Source organism: Tympanuchus pallidicinctus, unplaced genomic scaffold (assembly GCF_026119805.1).
Source record: "Tympanuchus pallidicinctus isolate F22 unplaced genomic scaffold, pur_lepc_1.0 scaffold15, whole genome shotgun sequence".
Taxonomy (NCBI): Eukaryota; Metazoa; Chordata; class Aves; order Galliformes; family Phasianidae; genus Tympanuchus; species Tympanuchus pallidicinctus.
This window is the reverse complement of record NW_026294669.1, coordinates 35,180,225-35,203,346: the sequence shown is the minus strand read 5'-3', so window position 1 is coordinate 35,203,346 and position 23,122 is coordinate 35,180,225. Positions and strand designations below refer to the sequence as shown.

Here is a 23,122-nt window from a genome sequence, read left to right as displayed (position 1 = left end):
CCTAGGAAGCATTCAGCAAGAGGAGCACACAGTTTACCCCATTACTCACAGAATGATTAAAGGTGCCAAGCCTCCTTCTGAGGAACCACAGGGTCAGACACAGCCCTGGCTACCACCTCCACCCAGCCCCAAAGCAGAGGAGGGATTGCTGAGGCTAGATGAGCTGTGGCAAAACATGGCACAAGACATGGCTGCATCCCAGGCATTATGAGCCCAAGTGGCCCACTGACTGGATAAGCAAACTGACGCCCCAAGCTTAGCTTGGAAATGTGGGCCAGAAAGTCAGGTCTTACCCCAGAGCCTGTTGCAGCTGCAGCAGCTGCCTCCCAAAAGCTCAAAAAACAAGCCATACAATGGCCAGAAGATTCCCTCAAGAGAAGCTGAGTTGACGACACGGCCTACAGCTTGCCTTCTATCGAAACCCAAAGCTAAAACATTGTCCCAGTAGCCACAGATCACAAACCCAGGCAGCAAGGTCACCCCTGCTCTCCTCCCATCTCTACCCAACCAAACATTTTGCAGCCCAGCAGCTCCTTGGCCTCTCACCTCAGTGCCAACCTACGTGGTTCAAAGTCAAGGTGATTTGGGGCTGCCCAAACGGTTGCTCATTCCAACCATCACCTGCACCAAGCTAGAGACTGCTGGAAGACACTGCTGGAACCCATCACACCAGACCTCTTCATCACAGTGTTCCCTCAGATCAGCAGGCAGCAGCCCAGCTGGAGCTGGAGAAGGCAAGGCTGAGGTGGGAGGAAGAGCAGAGGGAAGCAGCAGCAGTAACTGCAGCCCATTGGCCTTCAGCTTGGATGCTCCCCTGGGGACTGCAGCGTGGCATTTGGACATCCTTGCCCTCCGCGAGCAGCTCTGGTGCTCACCCTAAGTGCAGGCATGAGTCAGACTTTTGGAAACTATCTTCCCATTTTCCACAGTAACACCAACACTCAGACAGGGCCTGTTATAAAGAGTTATTAATTGTACTGTGCTCTTAGGCAGAGGAAGTACATCCACAAGGCACCTTCCATGAACTCCCCTGAAAAAATTTCCATGAGTAATGAAAGGCTCCATACTCTTCATAATGCCTTACACCTACTGCTCAATCCTGACATTTCCCCATTTTTATTAAGAGAGGTTGGGACATGGAGAGCTTAATTTAGCTGCAGACCTCTTTACCCATGTGCCTACCTCTAATTTCCTTCTGTGTGCTGCATGTTCCTGCCCCACTGCCTGCCTGCATCACTGCTAAGCAAAGCTTGTGCTAGTCTTAATTAAACTGGCATTTCAAGACACGTGAATTGCTGCAACTCAAATCTCTTCTCAGCACAAAGGTCTGCATTTTCTTTGGCCCACCTCCTGTGAAATGCTAGAAGCTGTTATCGTGAAGACAATTTCTCATTAGAGACTTCTGAAGAGCATCCTAGAAAAACCTGCAGACAGCACTTGCCCAAATGCCTGCAGAAGCCTTTCAGGACAGAGGCAAGCCAGGCACTTCAGACAATTTGCAAACATAACCCACAGCTGAACACAAAGCATCCTAATTCAGAGTTGCCCTTGGTTTAGCTGTCACTCAAGGAAAGGAGGAGTAAACACAGACATTGTTATAGAGCAATGTGGGGTTGTTTCGTAACTGTGAAGATGTAGCACTCCACAGCAGCCATAAAACCCCTCTCCTGCACGTTTGAGAAACTTGAGGCAATATAAAAGCAAGTCCCTGCCTGCAGCTGGGGGGTTGGAACTTGATGATCCTTGAAGACCCTTCCAACCCAGGCCACTCCATGATTCTATGACTTGAGAGGTGGCTTGCCTACCACATACCGTACAGGAAAAGTATTTATGTTTCTTGCCTTTTTCCAGTTTTCTGCCACAAAAAACCAAGACCTCCATCACTGGCATCACTTTGATCCTGGACTGAGGAAACCAGCAGCTCCTGGGTAACTCCTTGATACGCATGCACATCTTCTATTTATCACTGAAGGCTGAAATAGCCTTCAGCAGCAAGGTCCAGCTGAGCGCTAGGAAAGCACTGGACTGAAACCACCTTGCTTTGAAGGGCCTTCAGCTTAGCCATCTTCCAAGCACGCCTGCTTCACTCACTCAACACGTACAACTTTTTACCCATTTCATTCCTCACCGCAGGCCTGAATTCCCATTCAATCTGCAAACCTCAGTTCATTTTTCAGTGACTGAGTTAGGATAGCTTAGCTCCCACTCACCCGCACCGCTCTGCACCACAGTCAAGGAAGATGCCTTCATCAGACCTCGGACTCACCATCATCAGCTCCTTCTGAAAAGATTTCCTGTCCTTGTTCTCCGTGTTGTTGCAGTCTTCCTTCAGCTTCTCCAGCACGGAGGCCACTCGCTCCGGCTCGCTGTCCAACTCTGATCGGCAGAAAAACGTGAGCGGTAAGTTCAAATAGCCCAACGCGTCCGCGAAGGATCTCCAACTGCTGAGGTTCTCCATGAGAAGAGTCCTCACGGACGCATAGATGTAGGTTAGGAATTTGCAGGGTCTGAGGATTTGCTCGAGCAACAGGCTGGTGGTGAGATCAGGCCCAGAGAAGTAGCTGGGCTTGACCTTTCCAACCACCAGCACATTTTTGGTGTGCACGAGGCCTATTTTGCCCTGGTAGTAGCCGATGTACCACTCCTTCGTCCACAGCTGTCCCTTCAACCTGATCTTCTCCTCGCTGAGGAGGGCTATGACGTCTCCTTTCTTGTACTCCAGCAAATAGTGATTCTTGCTTTGCCGCACCACTGTTTTCAGCAGTTTGCCATACTTCAAGCTCAACACCGGCCGGTCCTGAAAAACCGGATACTTGGCAGTGGCAGCCAGAGGTGAAAGGATGATCTTTCCAACCTCGTTCTTCTTGAGGAACCGCCTCTGCCCTGTCGGTTTGATGGCACTTTTAGGAGGCGGCTGTGGCGTCTGGACGCAGAACTGGGTCAAAATGGCATCCTTGTCATCCTTGACCTGTATCCTTAGCGTGAAATCCGAGAGCTCATTGGGATCGTGGGATGCAATGGGGAAGATAAGGCGACTGACCTTGCCCAGCTTCATCTGGAAGCCTCGCACAATTTTGGCTTGCTCACTAGCTTTCACCTCATAGTTGGTCATGTTGGAGAACATGCAGAGCTTGAGGTCCTGAGGCCGGGACAGAGTAAACTGGTGCTTACCCCAGAGCTGAAGGGCAACTGGAGCTGGGCTGTGAGACTGCCTCGTGACCTCGTTCACCAGGAGAGTCTTGGGTGCACATTCGTGCCCAAACACGGCCACAACTGTTTTAAAGGAAGGGTGAATATGTTTCGGGCCATAAACACCAACTGTGATCTTCTTGCTGATATAATCCCAAACAGTGTAAGGGTAGAGGATGTTCTGCCCTTGAGCTACAGCAGCTATGTACATGCAAGGCTCCAGGTTCTCCAGCTGCACCTGTATCGTGTCCCCATACGAATAGCTCAGCTGCATTGGTGTGTATGGCCCCTCCTTCATGTCGCTCCGAAGGCACTGCAGTCTTACCAAACTCTTGCTCATGATGTCATTCTTAACCTCTGCAGACACTTTCATCTCCAGAATGATGAATGTTTTCACCTCCATGTTGCTGAGTTTGACCTGCAGGACGGGGCTGATGGTGCTGCACTTATCACTGTTGAGCTCCAGTGGTGGATCTAGCATAGCTTTCATGGAGATCTGCTGCGTTTCCCCGGGGCACACGTGACCTTCTGGCACATGGATGCTGATGTTGGTGTCTGGAAGCTGAACAGCTCCACCAGAGCTATCCAGTTTGCACACAATGTTCGTCTCCACCGGTTGTGTCTGACCCCAGCCAGGATTTTGACCAAGCAAATCCAAGTCATGGCAAGATCGGGCCAGCTTCCTATGGTTCAACCATGCGGTCCTAAAATCTTCCCTGCTCTGGAATTGCTCAGGAGTGGGAGATTTTAAACCATTGAAAAAACCCGACTGTGCCGGAGTGTCTGACTTGGCTTGCAGAACAGACAGCTCAGACAAGCTGTAAGAGCGTTTGCTCCTGAAGAAGGGATTGTCCCTTTTCACAGACTCTTCCAGGTCCAGCCTGTTTGTGGATGGAAATTCATCAAAAATGTTACCCATGCTGCTATTAGCAGCTGAGCTAGGAACTGCTGAAGCAGGAGGCCCCGTGTCGAAGAGCAGCAAGTCAACAGATGCTTTGGAGTTGGGCTCTCTCTCTGAGCTGGTCAACGTCTGCAAATTCCCATTGAGAAATGGATTTGTCTGGACACCGTTCAAGAAAGGGTTGTTACTGTGGGCTTTCACAGAGTTTCTTTTCACATCAGTCCATTCCCCAAGCAGGTCTAGCTCCCTAACCCCCTCGTCAGGGCTCTCCAGTAGATTGTCTATCATCCCGCTGTCCGTTAAGGAAGAGTTGCGGTAGTTCACAGGCTGGACGTAGGAGGAAGGGATGTAACCCATTTCTGTGGTATTGTGAGCATACCACCACTCGCCTCCCGATGTGTCCAAGACATAAAGATGGTCCCCCTTAGAGAACTTCAAAGTGGTGAAATTAGTTGGACAGTAATCTTTGATTGCTATTACTTCCTTTGCATTTCCAAAGGACGTGGGATTGTCAACCAGCAAGGCACTAGGAGAAGGCACTGTGAAATAGAAAAACACTGTAAGCAATCCACAAAGTCACAAGCTACTTAAAATCATTTATTTCAGGCAAGCGATCCACGCTACATCAAGCAGCGAAGCTGAAGTAGTTTCAAAGCATCTCCAACCCAAAAGTAATTTCTTTTTGCTACCATTTTTAAACAAAACTATTCACTTTGCTACATCTGATACATTTATGCTGAAGAGAAAATGCCTTCTTGAAAGAGATGGGCATCAAAACAACTAGGAAGAACAGCAGGAGCTGAGACAGGAGACACAGCAATTTGTTATCATCCCATGGTAGAAAGGCATGTGGAGAGAAAGAGGGTAAACAATACAGCAAAGCGTCTTAGCAAGAAGCCTTCCCCTTGATTTAGGACTTCTCTCAGCTGCTTCTCTGAGACAGCCTCTGAACTCACTGATGAATGATGCACACAAAGCTGCGCTGAAGGGAGTTCCAAGGGAGCCAGAGCCCCATCTTATCAGCTCTGCCTTTTAGCTGGCATTACTGGATCTAAGTTCTTAAGGGTAAATAGCAGGCTATCCCCTAAATTTTCACATTTAAAACAACAGAAGTTAATTTTGGGAGGGCTGCATGGGAAGAGGTTATATGGCCCAAGTGATCTTTCAAGGCCATGATCATACAAATTTGGTCAGTGGTATCTCAACATCTTAGGCCACCAGCACTTCAGCACTGCCTTTTTTCCCCACTTATGTTTCAGAGTAAGAGAGAGCTCAGAGTACCCACTAAGGGGACGACCACATTTCCTCAGAAAAACTTGGCTCCTTTTACAAAGTCAGGATACTTGAACCACCACAAACACCATACTGACCTCCCATGGACCAAGCAGCATCTCCAGTCTCTCTTTCAACAACGTTGAGCAGCAGGGATGGCTGCAAGTTGTTTAGCCAGTACTATCTGATCACAATTGCAAGCAAAACAGTTCAATTAAGACTAGACATGTTCACTCTGTCACTGTTTTGCTTTCACATTTAGGACCTACTTCTGTTAAGGATCACGAGAAATAAGCTGCAGATAATGTTACATCAGCATTCAAACATTTGTTATCTTGCGAGACAGACCTAAGAAAACAATGCTTGCTTGGGGGGAGGAGGGGGGGAGGGAGGAAAGAACAAAAACACAGAAAAACACAGGATGTCAGGATGCCTGTCAGCCGTACAGAAAACTGGGAAAGCTAACAAAAAAGATGTGGTGCAGCAATGGCACAACTCGTGATAACAGTACTGAAAAACACAAGCCAGTAAGAGCAAAAAAAAGTTTTAGATATAAGGACCACAGGGCTCAAGAATCAGGAAAATAAGAGCTTGTACACATTAAGTGATTCATCGTTAACCTACTTCCCCTGCACAGACTCTACCAGCAGGTAGGGAAAGTTGTGAGCACATTTATTCAGTGTAAAACTATATATAAACTCTGCACTGAACCTATTTTGCCACCCGGGCAGGAAATGGCTGTTAATGCAGCTCTGCAGCCCAAGACATTTGTTGGAGAGAAGTTGATGCCCTCCGGATGCTCTCTAATATCTTTGTGTCCTTTCCACACTGCGGTGCCCCAAAACTGCACCCAGTGCTCAAGGTGAGGCTGTTCCAGTGCAGAGTGAGCAAAGCAGGACAGTCCCTTCCCTTGCATGAATGTGAGCATGAGTAATTACTCACAAGGATGTGAGTAATCCCTATTTTTGCATTAAAAACAAACTGATGTACAGCAAGAGCATTTGATGTTCGGGACTCTCCTTGCTCCTTGTGCAAAAACAATTGCTTTGTTGCATGTTTATTTTAAAGACCATCAGCACATGCTAGCTTCTCCTTCCGCCTCAGGATCCATTTGTACAGAGGGAATGGGAATTCTCTCCCATTTGAATCTGTTCTGGGGGGGATGGAGAACCAACCCTGCCTTGTCACCAGCCTGGCAAATCCATCTCTTCTCTTGCACGCGACACGGTGGCACCAGGCTAACACTGCCCTGTCCCCTGGTGGCCACGGCCCCCTCTGGCCCCCCACCTTTGACGTCACACAGGCTGCTTTCTGAGAAGCCCTCGCTGAGGTCGATGAGTGTCCCCTCCGACTTGCAGCGCAGCAGGCCGCTGGAGTTAGCTGCCCGGATCCTCTGGGCCGCCATCTTCAGCTCGCCGAGAGCCTGGGCAGTGCTAGGTGGGCATGGCTCCTCCACACAGCCCGCAGATACCACAGCACCCTGGGCAGCCCGCCTGCAGGTAAAAACAAAAGCCAGCATGTTAGCAATGCCTCCTGCTCCCGGCACGACACCCACACGATGTGCTGTGCAAGATGCGAGCTCAGCACGTGCCACTGCTTCAGCCTCAGGCTGACTCAGGGCAGCTGCATCCTTCCTTTCCCATTTGCTTATCAAAGAAGCACTCCAGATAAAAGGCCGTCTGCACCTGTGTGCCGGCCCTGCAGTGCTGATTCAGGAAAACTTCCTCCTGTCAGAGAGCCATGGGATAATTACGGTTGGAAGGGACTTGTGGAGGACATTTGGTCCAATCCTCCCGCTCAAGGGGGGATACCTGGAGCAGGCTGCCCAAGACCATGTGCAGGAGTCACAGAGCCATATTCTCCTTAAAGCATCATGATAATTACCTCTGGACTCCTAATAATCAAGGTCTGGTCAGCAAGGGCAGCCTGGCCTTGCGTGACACTGCTGCACATCTCCATCTCATGCAAACAGCCGTCTCTGCTTTAAGCATCTGCTCCCAAGGCACCAGCAGCACAACTGATCTCGAAGGCAACACGCAGTCTATGCATGCTTTCAGCCCTTTTCCCACACCTCACCAAAAGGACCATCCAGAGATGCAGCCTGGTGGGACATCACCTGCAGATGCAAACCTCTTCCACTACCTGGCTTCGCACTGCCATCCTCTTCCACGCTTGCTCTCTTCTCCTTTCTCTTTCACCACCAGCACAGTGGCTGATGCAAGCACTGGTAGTAGCTCCTCTGGTGTCACTGAGCTGTTGTGGAGCTTGGAGGGTGCCCAGGAGCACATAGGCAAGAAAGCCTGCAGCCTCTCTGCTAGCTGAAGGCAAGGCTGCAGCACAGACTCTCAGCCCCACTTTGCTCTTTCAGGTTTGCACCAAAGAGAGGTTCACAAATAAAGCCCTGGGCAATCAAAAGCCATATCAATCCGAATTCCCTGCTTGAATTCAGCAACCCAAATGACTTTAAATCCTCTCCTATCGCTGCTCTCCCTTCTTCCTCACTTCATGCAGTCTTCTCCCCTGCTTCAAAACCAGATCAAGCGGAAAATGACTCCAAACCTAAATTCCTTAGAAGGCAGAGCTCTGCTGGGAACACGGAGATAATGGGAATGTGAAGACAAGCACTGTGTTTGGCCGCCAACTGCCTGGGCTGCAGCTGGCTGTTATTAAACCTGCAGATCTGGAGGCAAGGAGGAGCAAGCCCTGAAGGAATCAGTACCCTTTTCTGGAATGTAGAAAGAGGAAATTTGCATCCGGGGAGGGAGTCAAAGCAGGAGATACTCCAGCCTGCTCGAGATGCTTCTCAAGCCATCTGAAGTCTGGTATGCCAGGAATGCAGTCACCGTAAGGATGCAGGAGGCTGCAGACAGAAAAGAAAGGGAGAAGCTTTGCACAAACACTTTTCCCTTTGAGAAGAGTGTTGTTTTGGGTTCTGCTGGAAATCAGCATGGAGAGGGCTTTGCAGGTGCTGAGAACTGGGCTTACAGCCACGGCTGGGCTTATCAGAGGAGCTGGGTAAGACAAGGAACTTGGAGAACAGCAGTAAGAAAGGGCACTAAGCAGACATGCAGTGGGAAGCAAGGAAGGGAGAAAAGATGCTCCATTCAGCTGGCGCGTTCCAAAAAGGTGCTGCCACTCCAGCTCCAACACAGCAAGTAATAATGCTAAACACCATCACCCACTGCTTGGGATTGCACACCTGCCATGACATAACTGTGCAGAAACACAGTAAGATCCTGCAGGAGTTTTGCTCGAGTAAAGCCCTCTGCAGCTCTAATTGGGCACAAAGTGGGTGTGCAGCACTGTTGTCACAGCAACAGCTGAAGTGGTAAATGTTTCCCAATATTAGCAATTATTGCACACAACCAAAACACAGACAAAACAAACACTCTGACAGCTCAAAGGTCACCCCCGCTTGGTGAGCACTGCACAAAGTTTTTTTCTGAGCAAGAAAGAAACCAGACAAATAACTTTCCTGTGAATCAAAGTGCAAGCCATGAATGTATTTTAAATACCTGCCTGGAAGTCCAGTGTCAAATATTTTTGCTATCAGTAGTTAGAGCTGTGCACCGATGTATCCACAAGCCTCGCCGTGCCTGGCACAAGCAGGGATGCTCCCCATTCCAGTACTTCCATGAGCGCATTGCAAGCTTTATGTTAAAGATCTGTGGCAGATGTGACTGTGTGGAGAAACAGCTGGAAAAATAAGCCCTACATACATCCCAAATTCCCCTAAGACGGCAAGAATGTACATTAAAAATGACTGATTAGGGAAAGCTATTTCCTCTGTTGTTTCTCAGTCTGTTCTGGACGTAGCAGCACTATCACACACGTGGGAGGACGGGTGTGCATGCACTCCACTGCAGTTTTCAGGGGGGACTGTGAGGAACTACAAAGGAATCTGTGTTTTGGGGCTGGTGGCTCCAAGGGGTGAACCTGAGATGGTTCTGAATGCAGAGCCAGAGCAAAAAGCTTAGAAAGAACAAGCCTGCTGCTTCAAACCTGGACTGTGGGAGAACAAAAGGGGATGGGCAAGTGCTGGGTGGGGAGAAACATGGGTTGCAAGGGCAGTTTGGAAACTGCTGAGACAATGGTCTGTAAATTCATCAGAAAACACTCTAAATATAGAATAGGAAAAACCCTACCTCCATCTGTTTACCCACAGTGATAAACAGTGTCCTTATTGAATGGAGGAAAGGATAAGGAGGGCAAACAGCTCTCCTCCTTGCACACATCCTTGTCGGGGATGACGTGGGGATGAGGAGAGGAGTCCTGAACAAGGGTTAAGGCACAGCAAAGGTTTAGGGAAGCATGGACAAGGACAGCTGCTGACAGGACCGTATTCCTTCTCACCACCTTTCTAGGGCACAGAAGCACCCAGCATTGCATTGGTATGAACAGAGGCACCACGGGGCTGTTTCATCCCAACTTCCAACCAGCAGCACCAAAAAGAGCTCACTTTCTCCCTGTGCTGCCACTGTACAGGGTGAGAGCTGTCTCCTCCCTGCCCCATCTGCTGGATTTCTGCACCCCAGGGGACATCATGAGCCACGGGACTCACATCCTGTGACTCACCCGTAAGGGAATCACACCACCAGCTGCAGCGGGGACTTGTAGAGTGGATTCAGCTTTGTGTTAGCTGGAGTTAGGAATAAGGCCAGCAGCACTACGTCACGTGGTGGAGGGACAGCAGCCTTGCTGCCAACCCACCACGTCCCACTGCGACCAACAAGTCTTCTGTCACAGAACATGAAATGGCACAGAAAGGGTTACAAAAGAACTTCAGCAAACTCTCTGGGGTGGCTCAGGCCGGAAACCAAGACACAGCCTGGCCTGCTGCCACCACTCAGCACTCCATTCCTCTCTGCTCAGCCCTGCAGAGCCGTCACCGTGCCCAGCCCAGCCCTATGGGGAACAGCAGCAAGCCCCATCCTCCTCACTGCTCCCAGCTATTGGCAGGGCCAGTCCCATTGCCACAGCATGGGACAAAGCATGCACCCACCCCTGGCTGCTTACAATGGCCATTACCACCACCAGCTGTGCTTCCCTGGCTGGGCACCTCTATTTGAGCCCAATTCTCATGTTGGATCAACAAGGCCCATATCTTATCAAGAGAACTTAATCACCGCTGAATTACAAATCAAAGATGTAGCACAGGCATCTCAGCCATACTAAACTGGATTAGTAGAGAAAAGCAATTTCAGGAGAAATACCCACTGGCAGGGTAAGCTCCATGTCTGCGAGCAAAGGAACACAACTGAAGCATGAAAACATGTAGAATCAAAAAACCCCAGGGGCAGAGGGAAGGCTTTGCTCCTTGCACTGGGGTGGTTTCCTGAGAGCAGCCCCAGGCATGGGGCAAAAGGCACAACTCCACAGAGCAGCCGTCAGCACTGCTGACCATGGCCAATGCTCACAGCAGTGTGTGGGGAAAACCCAAACAGTGTGAGCAGCGCACAGACTGGGACCAGATGTCACCCACGAGCATCTGTGTGCTTGCCTCCATCACATGCTGCAAGAAAAGGTCACCTCTGTCTCTGCCAACTCTCTTGAGTGGCACAAGAGCTCTGAGAGGCCCCTCCTGCACTTCCCAAACCAGTTGCACGAAAACACCCTTGGCTTGCTCTGTCCCATCCTTCCCAAAGCTCCAGGGCTTCAAATCCCACCAGCACCAGCTGTTTTCCAACAAGGTAGAAGAGGAGAGCATGACAGCAGTGAGCCTGTGCTCACACAACAGCCGGTGATGGAAATCCCCTGGCTGCCAAGAGTTTTTGCTGATAAGACGTGGGAAGGCCCACTGGGCCAGCTGGAACCAAGTAATGGGGTGGAGATGGAGCCAGGTCCTTCTGGTTCCAAAAGGAGAGCGATAGGTGCGGTACTCATGTCAGCAAAGGGTGGTAGGGAGGAGGAAGCCCTGCCCTCCCTGTCCCACACCTCCCAGCATGACCTTCTCCTCGGGTACTACATAAAAAGCCCATCAAACCCTAAGCCCGCAGGATGAGTTCAGAGGAAACCTCCCCGTTCTGGCTGCATGTACCCTTTAACAAGATGCAGCTTCCAGGCTGGAATCACCTCTCCTTATCAAGCCCAAGCTATCAGGGCTGCATCTTGCCACAGACTGTAAGGAGGAAGGTGCAGAAAGACCATCTCATCAATCAGCCATCATACTCCTTCAATTTCCCATGCCAAAGCCAAGAGCAACTCCAGTCACTTGTTGCTAATTATTTTTCATCTACCTTTTACTTCTCCAAAGTCAAGATCTCCTGGCTCTCCTTAAAAATTAGAAGTGGTTTGAGTTACATCAACCAGATTCTGTTACTGCAGTGTGCTATTTTAGCAAAGAGACTAAGTCACCTCACTATCTCATTCAAGAACTTGGTTTTCACCCTACAGATTCTTCACCTTCAAGTCCTTCCTCGGGACTTTCTTGCCTCATCTCAACACCTCCAGGCGTTCAAGGCCAGGTTGGATAGGGCCCTGTACAATCTGATCTAGTGCCTAATCTAGTGGTTGGCAGCCCTGCCCATAGCAGGAGGTTGGAACTGGATGATCTTTGAGGTCCCTTCCAATCCAAGCCATTCTATGAATACACGTTACGACATGGCCTTGAGCAGCTGGCAATGTCCTTCATTTGCTCAGCACACACCCAGCAGAAAACACTCTGACCATCCAGATTTGTGCCTGCTTTTTCCACTCTCTCAGCAAGAGTAGGGACAGGCAGGGAAGAGCTGCTCACTACTGCTTTTTCTCCAGAAACCTGGACCAAGCATTTTAGGTCACACACGCTGGTGATTCCCAAGAGAGGAAAAATGGAGAAAGAGCAAAACAGGAGGTGAGCAAAGCCCCAGAGAGACCGTGAGGTTTATGCAAACTCATCAGATTTTAGGTCCCTGCAGGACTGAAGGGCACTGCTGTTGGTGGGATGGGCGGTGGGGAACCAGAGAAACGTCAGGAGGATGCTCCACACTCCCATCTTCCTCCTCCCTTCAGGACCCTGGCATGCAATGAGCTGCAAGCTGCTCCCATTTAGGGCTCTCTACAAGCACGGTGCTCTTTGCTGACTCCAGACTGCTAGGCAATGCAAGGCTGGGAACTTGGCACATGGAGCAACTCAGCTAGCAGCACTTGGGGGCACCGGCAGCACTGCAGGGATAAAAATGTAATAATTGCTGAGCACGTGCTCCTGGCGTCTGCTGGCACCTCCAGCCAGGGTATCCATTACAGCTTCCCCACCGGGTGAGCTACCCTTTGTGAGCAATGAAGGGAGGATGGGAAAGCTTCCTTTTATAGCAATGACTTTGGAGCACGAGTCTCATTGAAAGTCAATGCTGGAGATGGATAGGCAAGCGACTAAATACAGATATGGTATCTCTGGGGTGAGAGCAGAGCTTGCTGCTGCTGCCAAGCTGCCTGGGAACTGTCACCCACCTGAAGAACACAGCATGCCACTGAGTCCAGGTCACACAACATGAGGGGAATGTCCCATATCAGAGCTGCCAAAGGTGGAGGAGAGCAGATGGGCAGGTTACCCACAGGACAGGATCCAAAATGATTGGCAGCTCTAAATCCTGACAAAGGGGAGACCTTGGAAACCTTGCTTTTCTGCCAGAGACTTGTTCTACTCTTGGATGAAGAGATGCAACATGCGTAAAGCAGTATGGTCGCATCATACAGTCCTTCAGGCAGGAGAAGACCCTTAAGACCACCCATCATCTAACAGCATCAAGGCCCACCACTAACCCACGTGCCTCACTGCCATGTCCACACACCTCTTGAACCCCTCCAGCGATGAGGACTCCACCACCTCCCTGGACAGCCCACCCCAACATGGGATCACCCTCCGCGCAAAGAGGTTCTGGGACAGTTTGTGGAGTTGGACAAGATGATCTATAAAGGTCTCCTCCGACTCAAATGATTCTATGGTGAGGAAGGTTCAGAACACCTGAAAAGGTACGAAGGTGCTGATAGGCTCTCACCAGCTTTGTCTGACGTTCACCAGGCCTGCTTTCAGAGCAGACAGTTCAGTTTCCATTAACCCTTTTCTTCCTGCTATCCACACAATTCTCTTCCAAGAGAGAAGCAATCCCTAACTCAGGTGTTAAAGCCCTAAGGTTCTTGCACAGCTGCAGATGGTGCTTCCTGCACCAGGCAGGGAATTTCTTCTGGCTGGGACCAGCAAAAGCACAAAATCTCAGAATCACACCCAGTGCAGGGCTCCCAGGAGCAAAGCAGAGAAGCACAAACCCGAGTTTCAAACCCCTGAAGGGAACAAGAGCGCAGCAAGCCAGCTCTTGTGGGCAAAGATCAGACCAGGTGCCTGTAAATGCACAGAGATGAGCAGAGCAGCACGCTAACTAAGAAGAGGCAGCTCTGGGAATCACTGCTGCGAGGCACACATCAGCAACTTCAGCACAAGCACCTTCCCACCCAGGCTCCTGACGCCTGTGTGTGCCCAGAGGATGTTTGCTGGAGCAGAGCAGGGCAAGGTGCCAGCACTTCAGGAGCACAGCGGGCACTGCCTTCATAAGCACCCGGGCAACTTTCCCTGCCCTCTGCATTAGCCTCATTAACTTGCTATCAGCTCAGAAGCAGAGTGGTTTGGTGCACAGCAAAGTATTTTCTTGCTTTTAAATGTGGCAATGGAAGCAACTTTCGCAGGGGTCAGTAATAACATCAGCTCTTCCTCCTAACCCTTGCAGTCCCTCCGAAGGTATGCTCAGAGCCAAAAGCATGGATATATTGATCCTGTAAAAAAAAGGGAATGAGAGCCAGTTCAGAGCACTAGTTCAGACAGGGAATATGTGACAAGGGAGGAAAAAAACCTACAACACTGCATCTTCAAGTGCCACAATCCAGCCATGGACAGACTTCCATCTCCTCCTTAGGAGGCTGTAGATCAGCCTTTATCCTCTGCCATGGAAGAAGGGGATGGTTAGAGTTAGTGACCTTGAGGGTCTTTTCCAATCTTAATGATTCTATAGGAAAAGGCCTAAAGTTGCACCGGGTGGGGTTTAGATTGGATACTATGAACTGAATCTGAAGCACGGTGAAAGGCTTTCCATGGGAAACCAGGAGGAACTCACTGCCACTGCTATGCCCAGGGCTACAGTCCCAGCTGCATTTCCTTACCCAGATAATTTAGATTTAGATGCAGATTTGGTCTTTAAGAGCCACCAAACGCTAGGTGACTTGAGTCCCTGAAAACCTCAAATGGAAACGATGACAGAGCTTGCACAGCTTCAACACTTCAGAGTCCCATTTCCATCACCCTCCACTAATCTTGTTTTTGATGGAAAGAAGTATCTGTCCCCAGCTGTGACGAGCTGCTGGTGCAACCACATGCTTGCTTTTCTTGCTGTGACGTTGGGAAACCAGTCTCACTAGCACCGTACAGAAGGGCAGGCACAGGAAAGGCACTCAGGCAGGGGATGCTGGCAGTGTACCTGGTACAGAGGGAGGACAACAAGAAGCTCCAGAGTTGAGCTAGCTCTCCACTTTCACTCCATCTTGCCCCCCAGCCAACACATACTCAACCAGGACATATTCCCTGACACTGACCATCTCTTTGTGTGTAGAACAGCAGAGGCCCTGCTTGGACCTCTGGACTCACCCAAGCTGCTGAATAGAACAACACTGGAAAAGAGAAGGCTTTGTTCAAGCCCACAGGTGCTGCAGTCAGGATGGGATACGGCAGCCACCCTTGGGTCACCCACTTTAAGGGCTTTGTGAGAGGGTAGCCAGGATGCTGTTGCAGCCCGAGTCAGCTGAGCTCACTGCTGACCTATTTTGGAGATTCAGCTGGGAGCCTCCTTGGAGAAAAAAGAGGGGTTTGTTCCCAGCTCACTGCCTGGGTGTGCTCTGCAGCCACAGTCTCACAGCCGGATTCTCTATCTAACAAATAAAACCTCTTTGGATTACCAGACAGGAGAACTCATTCAGGTGATGAGCTCATGCGAGAGCTTAACCTTGATTTAATGTTCTTACACACCTTGCTGATTAGCCCAGGTGCTGATCTGTTGGTGGATTACACGATGCTTTCAGCTATGCTGAAAATGCTGACAAGTACCAAAACCTACCACGAGCCTGAATTAGGCAGAAACAAACGCAATCAGCACGCTGCAACAAATTTCCTCAAAACAGCATTTTTAAGCACCCTGCCCCAATAAACATTTCCAAGGCAGATCCCCCCCAGTGCCTGACTTTCAGCAGCTTGGCTGCTTGCTGGAGCTGATAGTCTCTCATGTGAAATCACAGAGCCACGGAATCACTAAGGTTGGAAAAGACCACCGAGATCAGCTGGTCTGACTGCCAACCCATCGCCACCGTGCCCACTAAAACACATCCCTAAGAAGCAAGAAAGAAACGTGCTCTGCTCAAATCAGACTGCTGATTACTTCCTACATGGGATGCCTCCATGCTTGACTCAACACTGGTCTGTGAACCCATGCTGAAAGGCTCACTCAGAGCAGCACAGTGCCTACAGAGCAAACCTGCAGCTCATTACACCATTCCTCAGCAGAAGTGTGCAGTCTGAAATGAAAGAGGGAGACGTGAGAGCAGACATCTGCTCCAACACTGGGCATGGGTTAGGACTTGCTGCAAAAAGCCATAAGCAATCAAGGCCTCTGCTAACTTAGAATCGTAGGCTTGGGTTGGAAGGATCCTCATCCAGTTCCAACTCACAGCTTGGTCAGACTCCTCTCAGGGACCGTGCAGTAAGTTCACACCACGAAGGCTCTCTTCTCACCCTTCTTCCTCCTGAGGAGCAGAAGCTGCCTAACTCCCCTTCCAGTCCTGCTTTCACTCCTGGCCCTCTGCGCTTCCCGTTTGATCTCATCTGCAAACCCAGCGAGTCTCATACTCGTATGGGAAGGCACTCCTGGTTCAACTCAGAGCGTGCCACGTGGCCAACTTCAGATGGTATTCAGCAGCCAAGTCCTCACCTTTTAGAACACAGCTCATCCCACACACAGGATTTGAACAGAAGTAGCTTCCCAGGTGCAGACATGATGTCTGTCAGCCAGGAGGTGGTGGAAGATAAACCAAAACAGCCCACTGTTTATGCAACATAAGAGCAAATACCGTGCCTTCTTGAAATCACTTAATTACAGTTATCCCTTAAATTAAAACCTTGCAAAACTGCATGCAGGCTTTAGGCAACCTGCAAATTAACTACGGGGAACACAACTGGGGGATCAGGGATGCCCAGATACAATCCAATCAGCAGCTCAAATCACTTTCATAACATCAGTAGTGCCAGGAGGGAGGAAAAGAACCCAAAACAATACAACCCAACCCTGTGCATCAGAGGTCGTTCCTTCAGCCGCGTCAGGTAAAAGCCATTTGATCTCATCATCGTGGGTCAGATAGCTGATAAGAAACCAATTTCATTACTGTAAGACCAGAGCATTTTTGGAAGGGTTTATCTGCAAAGAAAGCGACACACTTTGAACTGTTGAATTTTATTTTAGTTAAAAGGCACCAGGCTCTTGCCTGGCTGCTCTCAAAGCACTCAAAATTAATGTGGTATGAAATGATACCGCAAGTCGATTCTGTGCGACTTCCCCGGCGCGCAATGTCAAAGACACGCAGCTTCTCTGTGCTGGGACGCTGCCAGCCCCTTCGTTTCAGGGAAAGCAGCCTTTATTTAGCAGGACATTTAGGGCACAGAAACAGCCACCTCCAAAAGTTTGGCCAAATCTGCCCAAAATCGGCCCCGTTCCCAGACAAAGCAGGGCTCACTCCCGTGCGCGGTTTTTACGGCGTTAGTTAACAGGCAAAATTAAAAGAACACCTGAAAGATACTGAAAGTAATAAAAGATTTCCCCTCACTTAAAGCAGAGCTGCTCTGGTTCAGTGGAATCAGTTTCTGCCACTTCAGACCAGACTCTTATCCGGCAGCACCTTCCCATTGCAGATGAAATCACAGTGACTGATCCCTGTCGTCTCCTGGTCTTCTCAGGAGCTTCCCTTGAAAAACAGACAGATCTCCATGGAGAGCAGAAGGCACAAGAAGAAGTAATTCCCTCTTTGCTTTCTCGATCAAGTCAGCTCCAGGCAAGGCTGAAGGAGACAGACCTCACCTCGCATCTGCTGCTTCCCCATCAGTTCGAGTGAAAGCTGCCCAAAACTCAAGCCTGTGAGCAACATGGGCAAGCTGCTCAGCCTTCCCTGCTCGAGCCTGAAAGCAGAGTGCTAAATTTATCCCCGCTGAGATTTCTATGGTAACAGACTACACTGCTGAATTTCAGATTACTGCAGCTTGAATTAGGGGTGAAGCAGAGTTAACAGCATCAGCCGCGGTATAGGGTTGTCTTAGGCCAACACAAAAGCACCCGTGACAGAGGAAAAAAAGGCAAAGCTGTTCATGACAGCCATCCAGTGGGACACAGAGAAACCCAAATCTTGTCCATTGTCTCTGGAGAAACGCCTGATTTGAGAAAGTGACAGCTAAAAAAAAAAAGAGGGTGAAAAAAACCACAACCGTACTTAGGGACAGCAATCAGAGCAGTGGCCTTTGGCAAGAAAGAACTTACTTCATTTATTGATTTTTATGGAAAGCAACTTCCATCCGAGCAGCGCAGTGTTCGCTCCGCTTCACAGCTGCCTTAATATCCACCATTATATTTATATTTCAATTGTAACTCTCTGTCTAAGGCCTAAGGTGGGTTGGGGTCTAAAAGCAGCCTGATTCTGACCAGGTCTTGGCTAGAGGTGACCAACATACCGCCCACAGTCATCCTTGCCAGCACAACCCCTCCCTTTTTCAGCATCCTTCAGTAGCACACCAGGTTCCTGTCCTCTCTTCTTCCAGAAGAGGATCTCAAAGCACAAATCCTGCTCCTCGGGGACAAGCAGTGCAGGCACATATCAGAGCACCCAGAAACCTGCAAGCCTCTGAGTGGACAGGCAGAATCAGATAAGCTTCTGATGGGAGAACAGAGCCTACATAAGACATCAGTGCAGACGACTCTCCTTTTTCCTTTTTATAAGGGAAATGGAAGCCGAGGCACAGCTGATGCACTGGGATGGTTTTATATTTAGACGGATGACACAAGTTCTCAATTAGCAGAAAACAAATGGAAACTTCTTACACTGTCCAGAAAAACAAAAGAAAGGCAACTTCCCCCAGCATTTACAACCTCCCTGGTTCTGCTTTTACACAGAATTCAGAGGGGTTTCCCATGCACAATCCCAGTAAATAACATTGACAAAGCCTGTATGACGAATATTGACCAAAGCACACTGCGTGCATTCACAATGAAGTCGGCTCTTGGGGGACTTTCGTCTTTCTAATTTTGTGTTTACTGCTGTCAGCTTTTTTTCAGCAGGATAATTAACAATGTTTTAATACTGGAGTGTAAAACAGATACACCGGGGTGATAAAAAAGAACCATTTCCAAGTTCTACAGACCGCAGCTTTGCTACGCAACAAGAGATCCAGTGCGGTGTTGCAGTGTCAAACACAGCCCTCCAAAATCAGCTATTTCTTTTGCTGCGCGGTTCATTGAGGAGAAAACACTTCCTTAGCCAGATCAGCTGGCTCTCTCTAAAACAACCTGCACTCTGGGGAGGGGAAGGGGATGAAAGTATGGTTTCTTTTTCGCGAAGCTGACAGGCAAATAGTGCCTGGGACCCAGCAGCTCCTCTCACACTGCCTCAGACACAAGGTGGGGGAGCAGACCTGCGTGCTGCCCCAGCCACGGCGGAGCCAGGCCCAGCTTTATCTACAGAACTGCTAAGAATAGCTCCGGCCACCAGGAGCCCTGCGAAGAGAATGGCCTGGGCTTCTGCCAGAGAGCACGGGTTTCCTTTGCTGCTGGGCCTGAAAGAAGGCAGACATGGAGCGGAGGTTGCCCTGACGCAGGGCTGTGCAGTTGTGCTCAGGTCCCAGCACCCTGGGCTCGGCACCTTCATTGGCGAGCTGGACGATGGGTCGGTGCGTACCCATGGATGAGACAAAACCGAGGGGGAGAAGGGCCTGGCCAGGCTGACATGAACCTCGTGGGGTCCAACAGCGTGAAAACAAAGGAACAGCAGCCCCTCCTCAGCGTGCGGCATTTGCACCTGGCAGCCGCAGCCCATCTCTGCCTCCATGCAGGGAATTACCTCCTGCCCTGCTTTCATGAGCTAGATTGCCTGAAGCAGCATTAAAGCAGGAACCACCTGCCTGTTTCTGAAGCAAAACACCTCCCTGCCCCCTACAAGCGAGCAGACCATCTGATGCGGCGTTGGCATCACCGCTTCCCATTCACAACACATGAAAAATTAGGCCAAACGGCACATATTTTCATTCCTTTTATCTGCTCCTGCCTGACTGCAGGGCAAACTGGGCACAACTTCTCTCTCCACCCCCCAAACACATTCCTCATTTTATTCTGGAGCCCGTTTTTGGACATATGGACTCCACAAATGCACCGACCAAGGTTTGACGCTGGGATCACACTGAGCTCAGGTGATGCTGGTGTTCTATGCCTCAGTTTCTCCCTGGGCACAGTGCTATCTGCTGGTAGCAAAAGCCTTCAGGACACGCAGCTCTGCTGGGAAATGCCACCTCCACAGCCCACAACGCCCATAGGACGCATCACTGTTTCACCACGCTGGGCTTCCCACCATGGTCAGGCAGCCAGCAGCAGCAAGGCAAGCAGCTTTCCAGTAACACGAGATTAACTCCTTTCCCCAGCACATTTACATGTAAAACAGAGGTCAACACATGGGGTAAAGCTGCGACAGAGAGGTCACCCCCTGCTGCAGGGAAAGCACACAGAGGGGGTTAAACGCTGGCCTTCCCCAGATCCCTGCATTCCTCTGCTCCAGCAGCATGCTGGGAGAAAGGTTTCTGCTCACTGTTTCCATGCCTGGTCATGTCCCACACCCTGGCCTCAGTGCACATTTTAACAGCTCCTATTAATAGCCCAAGCAGGAGCTAGGGAAGCACCAGCTGCTCTGGCCGGTCGCACTTCCGAGCAGCCACACAGCATCCATCCATCCATCCATCCATCCATCCCTCTGTGCTCGGTGAGTTTGCACCCCCAAACTCCTCTGTCCCCAGCTATTTGGTGGGCAAGTTGCTGAAACAAGAAGCGCTGCTCACCCACTAGCTGCATTGCTCTCAGTGACCTCCAAACTCCTCAAGTTGAAGGGATTTCAGTCTCAGGCTTGCAAAAGGAGCTGGGTAATTAGGGACAGCGGAGGGACGACACCCATCCACCCCGAGATCCACGGCCAGGCTGTGGCATTGCGCTGGTTGCAATGACAACATACCCACATCTCTACGTGCTCCCTGGAAAAACTTCCCCCTTCCTGCAGGTATGGCAGCATTAAGAAAGCACTGGTGCCAGCAATCCCCTGCCCATGCCACCAGCACCACTGGGGGTTGGAGACCGCAGCACATCCCTGAGGGGCTCGCAGGCATCCATCCTTGTCCTCCAGCCAGAGCTGTGACCTCATTTCATGGGATTTAACCAAGCACTGCAAGAGTCCAGATGGACTGTCTGGCTAATTGAGTTAATTAAAGCGTTTTCTGCCATGATTAACTTTCAGGAACAGGGCTCGACGTTATATGTTTTGGAAAGGCTCCTTCTGAGCAGCTCGGTCACTCTCCAGGGAGCATGGGGCCACACCTCAGCAGCAGCACAAAACAGGAGAACAATGACTTGGAAACTCATACTGATTGCACAGGGCTGTTTCTCACCAGTGCTTTCAGACTCCAAAAAAAAAAAAAAAAAAAATCCAAACCCTTCATTTGTTTTTCACCACCAAGCTGAACAGGACGTTGAAAAGGAACAACACCGCATCTAGAGGCCACGGGAATACATAGGCTACATAAGGTCTGCCCTGCAAGCCATTTGGGGGATGGAAAAGTAAAGGACACAGCAGATGTGGGAAGAGACCCATCACCCATGTCTGATCTCGTGGCACCCGCCCCTCATTCCAGGGCAAAAAGCTCCAGGAACGAGCAATGCTACCTGCAACTCACAGGGCAATAAGCTGGTCAAGGCCAGTGCGAACAAACATGCTGTCCTGCACAGAGATGCTTTGCTGACGGAGGTAATAATCATCTCCCAAGGACAGTAAATACTTTGTCTGTCTGCAGCCCCTGCCTGGAGATAACCAAGCAACGCACACAATGGCCAAAAGAAAGGCTTTGTGGCTGCTGTGTTTTTCTCAGCTCTGCAAAGCACCGAGAAGGAGCTGCATCCTGGGACATTGGGATGGAAAAAATCCACCCTACCCAAGGTAGTGCTAGCTTGGCTGCATGCAGCTTTGGGCACCTGGGCTATGGGAGGTGCCCCTTGGAAGAGCAGGGGTTGGGCTGGGTGGGCTTTGAGATCTGTTCTAGTCTAAGCCATCAGAAAAGCATACTCACATGTGATGGTTGCGAGGGGACTGCTGAGCAGGGGACCGTCAGGAAAATGGCCACATGGCAAAGCTGTGGCCAGCACTGGGAACACTGTGGCCAGGCCACAGGTGCATTTAAGCCCAGTGGGATCAAAGCTAAGATTTCAGGAAAGCAAGGGGCCAGGACCCTGCAGTGGGCAGGGTCAGGCTGTCTGCCAGCTTCTGCAGCCAAAAAGCTGCTCCCCACCCATCTTGGAGACTGAGAGTTCATCCCCTTTCTCAAAGCCACTTCTCCATCTGAGCAAACAAAGTTCACAGGACAGGGAGCCTTACAGTCTCCATAGGTAAGGAGATGCACCCAAACGTCTCCTCTTTTTCCTAACTGAGGAACCACAAGCACCAGCTGCTTGCTGACCAGGTGTATTAAGACTGTAGACTTCAAGAGCTTCATCTACACCACAGGTGCAGCCACACACACCCCAAAAGGTACCAGCTGTAGCTCTTGCAAGGGGAAAAACCAGCACAGAGGGCTTTGGGGCTGGGTTTCCCAGCTGAGAAATGCTCCTTATTGAGGCTGAAAGCAGCCCCACCCCAGCACTGCTAATCTGATCCCAGGTTTTCAATGCTGCTGCCAGGACACGAGGGGCTGGCGAGTGGGAAAGAAAGAAAGGAAATGCCACAGATGTGAGGACGCTTTTTCTGACCGGGCAGAGCCTTGTTTTGTTTTTCCTCCCTGAAGTTAGCTGCCATTTGCTGGCAGGCGGATCCATTACGAAAAGAAAAAGTTTCTCTTTGTTCAGCTCCCGTAACCCCGCGCCCAGGAGACCCAAAGCACAGAGCCGTGCGATGCTGGCAGCCAGCAGCTCGGTGCTCAGAGCCCACTGGCAAGCTCACAGCAGCAGGAACTGGTCTGTGAAATATCCCCTGCCTTACTTGCTCGCTGACCGCACCATGGGACGTGCCATTGTTCGGCTCCAAAAAGGCTTTTCTGTTCCTAAGGAAACAGCTGACCTCGTTCAAACAGGGCCACACACACGCAGTGCCATTCAAGCTGTGTCCCCTCAACAACTCGTGCACAACAACCCACCCAGGTACCACACATCTGGCTGGGCTCTGGGCAGAGGTCCTGCAGAACGCTGTGGCTGCGCAGGGCTGGGCTGGACCTCTCCCCCTGCTGTCTGACAGCCGTGTGTCACCATCCCTCTGATGTTCCCAGTTGTGTCTGGGCGATGAGGTTAACACATGGGAGGTGAAAACAATGACTCAGCCACTTTCCAACTCTTTGTCATAACGTGTACAGCTTCCAGGCTACAAAGTTGCTCCCACATCCATCATTGCAAGGGAGCATCAGCACGGGATGCTGCAGCAGCAAGCACACCCTGCATGGTGCTTTCTGCTGAAGGATGCAAAGCATCACCC

General features: G+C 50.4%; 1 protein-coding gene across 4 annotated transcripts in view; it reads right to left on the bottom strand.

Annotated features, from left to right (window-relative positions):
* The window catches only part of SH3BP4 (SH3 domain binding protein 4), a 55,143-nt gene that overhangs the window by 8,212 nt on the left and 23,809 nt on the right, over positions 1-23,122 (bottom strand). For 2 of the 4 annotated variants that reach the window (XM_052675435.1, XM_052675433.1), the window contains exons 2-3: positions 6,650-6,855; positions 2,267-4,629 (exon numbers count right to left, since the gene is read on the bottom strand). In XM_052675435.1, coding sequence (XP_052531395.1) covers positions 2,267-4,629; positions 6,650-6,767 — 2,481 coding nt within the window. In that variant the 5' untranslated portion in view covers positions 6,768-6,855. Of the gene's footprint in view, positions 1-2,266; positions 4,630-6,649; positions 6,856-8,081; positions 8,427-21,731; positions 21,802-23,122 lie in introns of those variants that run through there. The other 2 variants (XM_052675432.1, XM_052675434.1) reach the window with 2 other exon arrangements.